The sequence below is a fragment of the Solanum tuberosum genome, unplaced genomic scaffold, assembly GCF_000226075.1.
Source record: "Solanum tuberosum cultivar DM 1-3 516 R44 unplaced genomic scaffold, SolTub_3.0 scf00150, whole genome shotgun sequence".
Lineage (NCBI taxonomy): Eukaryota > Viridiplantae > Streptophyta > Magnoliopsida > Solanales > Solanaceae > Solanum > Solanum tuberosum.
In genome coordinates this window covers 954,214-959,469 of record NW_006239073.1, presented here as the reverse complement: position 1 = coordinate 959,469, position 5,256 = coordinate 954,214, and the positions used below count along the sequence as shown (strand labels likewise).

General features: G+C 37.4%; 1 protein-coding gene across 2 annotated transcripts in view; it reads right to left on the bottom strand.

Moving 5' to 3' along the window:
- LOC102595564 (protein transport protein Sec24-like CEF) overlaps nt 1-5,256 on the bottom strand; it is a 19,058-nt gene that overhangs the window by 4,360 nt on the left and 9,442 nt on the right. For both annotated transcript variants that reach the window (XM_006352708.2, XM_015311073.1), the window contains exons 10-18: nt 4,738-4,818; nt 3,844-3,921; nt 3,640-3,732; nt 2,859-2,913; nt 2,250-2,326; nt 749-820; nt 538-621; nt 229-348; nt 62-130 (exon numbers count right to left, since the gene is read on the bottom strand). In XM_006352708.2, coding sequence (XP_006352770.1) covers nt 62-130; nt 229-348; nt 538-621; nt 749-820; nt 2,250-2,326; nt 2,859-2,913; nt 3,640-3,732; nt 3,844-3,921; nt 4,738-4,818 — 729 coding nt within the window. The remainder of the gene's footprint in view (nt 1-61; nt 131-228; nt 349-537; nt 622-748; nt 821-2,249; nt 2,327-2,858; nt 2,914-3,639; nt 3,733-3,843; nt 3,922-4,737; nt 4,819-5,256) is intronic.

Below are 5,256 nucleotides of genomic sequence, written 5' to 3'. Positions count from 1 at the left end.
GGGTTTTGGTTTTGTGTTGTGGGTGGGGGGGGGGGGGGGGGGGGGGGTAAGAGGGACGAACCGCAGGTAGATCAACATCTGTTGGAATTCTTTTACAGTAATTTCCAGAATACTCTTGAACTTGAAGGCCCTGCAAATGGAACACGGTCAGCATGAGTGCTCAGTTTCAACTTTCCGGTATGGCACCTATAAGAAAAGCACAGGAGACCCGAAAACTGGGGAGCATACCTGACTACTTCTTACACGCATTACTGCCTCAAACCCTTGGGGCCTAGTGATATTCCATCGAAGATCATTGTATAGCTTGGCAGAATCAGCAAGAGCAGAGAAAGGGAAATAGTAGTACACCTGAGACAAGTAAAACATCTTTAAGGCTCAAGCCTAGATGTAAAAATATCAAAAGGGAACGTGAAGTGGCTATCATATACAGTAAGTTGCATAATAAGATTGTTCATAAATTCCATGAACAGTAAGTGCATCATAACCGAGGCCCTAGGGAAGAAGACAAGCTAAAATAGTAGCAAGCGTCACAGTTACCTGCCCACCAGTTGTCCTAGGAATGACCGAGATGGAGGCAATGTCTACATAAGATTGTGTTGTGAGAAACACGTCAACACAGACCTGAAGCAGTTGAGATCTAATTAATTGAAGTGAACGATTATAAATATAAGAAGACCAAAAGGGGTTCTTAACATCCTGTTTGTGCTTTAATAAATCATACTTCCACAGGCTTTTCAGATAAACTCACCTGATACTCCGCAAACTCAATAGCCATTGTCTTCAGAGTTTTGTCAGCCGGCTGGAGCAACTTGTTGGCCTCCTGAAATTGGAAAACATACAACTCTTTGGAGTAAGCAATGACATGGTTTCTTTTTTTCCGTATAACCAAAAAAAAATTATTCATCGCCACATTGGTGCTGGACATGCACATTACAAAACTCAGATAGAGTCCAGTGTTGATTTATCTAATGCTTACGCGGACTACACTAAAGTTTCCCTCAATGTACCCAGACTAACACCATTGGCATACAAACGTTCATCTGTTCTAAGTAAACTGATCAACGACAAGAAAGATGATGGGCACACCTCAGGTGAAAGCTTAGTAGGAAACTAGGAATACACCTAAACCGAAGATAGAAGAAAAAAATTGACAGCCACAAAAAGCACTCTCATTTACCTCAAAAAAATGATTCCAACGCTCTCTGATTTAAGATGATTCAATAGTGGAATGAAGACCAAAAATTTTCAAGAAATGATGAGCAAACTGCCATCCATTTCTCAGAGGCGATGACTCAAATAAGTGACTAGCAGCTCAAAGAACTTGAGTCATGTCTCACCCAAGACAACATAAAGAAAAGAAAAATCCAATTCCCAAACAGATGCTATATGTGCAAAAAAGAGGCTGAAACCCCTAGACACCTTCTTCTTCATTGTGAGGGGGCCTCAGAATTATGGAGCATGTTTTTTGGTCTATCTGGCATCAATTGGACCACACCCCTCACTGTTAAGGATGCATATGAGAGTTGGAGTCTATGGAAAGTTGACAAAGCCATCAAGAAGATCTGGATTATGATACCTGCTTGTATTTTTTGGTGTATTTGGTTAGAGAGGAACAAGAGATGTTTTGATGGAGAGTCAACTGCTTTAGGCATTTTGAAGACTAGGTGCACTGAAAATTTGTTTAGTTGGACCAACTTGTATCATGCTGTTAATGCAGAACAACTTCAGGATTTTACTAACTCATTAGCTCTGGCTTAGATAGTTTGTATAGTTAGCCAGAGATTTTTTTGTAAGCTCAAATGCCATATCTTGTAAATTTTGCATCTTCTTGATGCTGTTATTAATACCACTTATCTTATCAAAAAAAAGAAGTTGAGTCAAGTTATTGAACCACTATATCTGCCGATACATTATTGTGCATACTCTAGAAGTGAAATTAAGTAGATATTTTGATGTCAATAAATTGAAAAGACTATTTAGTTTCCGATTGTCTCTTCCATAAGCGGTTGGCAATTAAGAGACAACAGCTCTCACACTTAATCATGTTAACGACAATATTAAAAGCTTCTACATATTCAACAGTGAATATGGACAATTTTACGGACAGAGCCCACATAATAAATGGACTATGTTTTGTGACATCCAAAATATGAAATGATGGAACAAAAACTAGGAGACACTGGATACAAACAATCTAAAAGTGAGACAGATATATTCTGAAGAACTAAAAACTGGCTCAATAATTTTACCTTTTCTGCAGCTGATACATTGGTTCTTCCTTCAGCCTCTCTAGCAGAAAGGGCTCCAATACCAGTAGATGGCAGGACTATAAAACACAGCAAGTATAGCCAACACTTAGAATCGTATCACAATTTGTGTAGTCAAGGACTCAAGGTTGCACAGCTCATGCAACAGATCATTTACAGGAAATATATCACAGGACCTATGAACTTGTTGATGCACCAGGTGAAGAAGAAAAGAGGAATTATAAGGCAATTTCCTAAAGCATGCTTCTCTATTACAAAGTATTTGGTCCATTTGATGGAAAGTTTCATAACAGGAATTTACTGAAAACGTAGCTATCCTAGAAATGCTTCAATTTTTAAAGAAGCAGACAGTGCCACAGAGAGCAATCCTGTTATGTATCATCCTATTTAGTAAGATTGCATTGGAAACAGAAGTTAAGCATAAATGAATAAAAGCAAAACAGTCCATCAGCAGTGCATTGTCATCTAGAGTGAGGGATCAAAGATAAAAGATGTTTTAATGCAAGCATGTAGACAAGATACAGTTGATTTTAGATGCACAAGCTTGAACTTGTACATGATACTTAAAGCTAACTGCACTTAGCACCTTACCTGATTGAAACACAAGAAGTTTGCCTCCTGTGCTTTTCATTGCCAAGAAAGCAGCCTGAAGTAACAAAATGTGAAGAGTCGATCAATATGATAATCCATCATAGACTGTTAAAGTTAGACTTGCAATCACTCACCTGCATAGAGGCGAATTCCAGATTTAAATTCTACGGGTTCAATCTTTAAGTTCTTAGCATTAAGCTCATTAATATTTTCAAAGTTTCTTTTTTGATAACCATGGTGTATGTGCCAACTTACGCACACCTCGACTAATTCCATGGGGTACCTGTCAGTTGTCACCTCCCACCAGCAACATGCACCGGGTAACTCAGTTCAACAAGGCTAAAACTCATGGTTCTCAAGCCACTTCATTGACCACTAGGTCATTCTCTTGGGTGCATCAATATTTTTAAAGTTATGGCTTATATCTACCATTTACTGCAATTTTAGTCAATTTTTACACATAAATTTATGCTTTGAGTCAAAAGTATCAGGTTTAGATGAATTTATTACCGTAAGGTTGGATCCGACCCTGCATCTGCCTGAAGAGACACAACACTAAATTTTTCCAATCTTTTTCTCAGAATGGCAAAGCCTCAGGCAACTGTGTTGACCTAACTACTCACATTTTAGAAGGAATGCAGAAAATACTTGCTCCAACTATGTTTAACGAAGCAATATAAAACAAGTGGATTTATAACCGAAATAACAACTTCAGAAACTAAGTTGGATATACAACCGAAATAACAACTTGGAAAACTAACTTTATGTAAAGCACTGATACCTTGACTGCAGCTCCAAAAGCTGAATCAGCAGTCCTGTTGTTCTGGAACATTGTTGGGATGCTTTCTAGCAGAAGCTCTAGGTGTTGACGGCACTGAAAACAACAAACAAGTAACCACTCATAGGACTCACTGATGATCTTAGTCATTCTGCTTTTAATAAGGGGAACATGATCAAAATATGGTCAACATCTTGCAGAACTAACCTCCGAGAGCTGCACAATAACATCAGTCTGAAGGGGGGTATAAACGTCTTGTACATCAGGGACTATAAGCATCAATGGCTGCAAAGGTAGATCCAGAATCAACTTATCAGAAAACAAGCACTTCACCAACCTAAATCATTTGCCACAACCCTAATCCCATTTAAGCATCCATATTAAAGAAAAATGAGCAATTTAAATCAGAGAAACACAGAATAAGTAAAATAGAATCCAACTATACCATAGAAGAAAAAATGAAAGAACTGCATAATTAAGCAAAATGGAGCAATTAGGCAGTAAGGGGATGAGCAGCGAATTAAGACAGAGAAGTTGAGGACTATAGAGTACTATTTTTGAAAGCTAAAATTTTCTTCCTGCAAACCATGACTTAATCTCAGACAAGTCAAGACAAATGAAAAAGGAAACAAGAATAATTTTACTTTGTTTTAGATGAAAAATACTTTGTTATATTAAGTACTACTAACTCCGTTTCCATGATCTAATATTGTTCAAGACTCTCCAAAAATGTTGTCACGCCCATGTTGGATCCTCCAAAAATGCACTATTTTTGGAGGATCCTACACACACCCATTGACATTTTTTAAGAGTCCGAGCAATATACACTTAGTTAAAGATTTTTATTTTATTTTCACTTATAGAAATTCTTTAAGAAATGCATTTAGTCAATCATCTAGGCAACACATTTCTGAAATCCAACAATAATCATTGTAGTACTGCATTTTTCCCTTAAAAGTGATTGTCAGCTCATCATTAGCTCAACAAAGAGAAAAAGGTAAAGATAACTAATTAAGGTACAACACTGATTTCAAAGCATCTTTTAATTTCAGATTATAAAGCTCAATTCAGTAGAATCAAACTCATTTGAATGTGTTAAACCTGCTGCAATGCACGCTTGAGATTGTAGAAGTGGATAGTTGAGTCAAATGTAGCAACTCCGACCAATGTCCGAGGACCGTCCTGCAATAATAAGTTTTCAATGTCAAAGACAGCTCATAAACTCTCAATAATTCCTGTTGTGCATTAAAATTGAATAGAAATGCATCTTAGCTGAACTGTATCACAAATAGTATCTATTCCCTAATCTATGCCTCCTAGTGAACGCATCATTCTAACCACTTGAATGATCCCATCTCTCACAATTCCATTAGATCATAGATTGATTTGCTTACCAGATCAATCTATGGTTCATGCAACTAGAATAACACCAGATGCCGAAAAAAGAACCCCTCAATTCAAGGGTTCACGGGTTCACCTAAATTCTTTTGTCACATCCATCATTTTCCTTTTACCTTCTGGAATTATTAGAAGCCATCGCTTTAGCCTTTAAGAACACAAATTGAAAGGTTATCGCATCATAATCTCTTCATCTTTTTTGCCTAATCCATCCCCCACCCA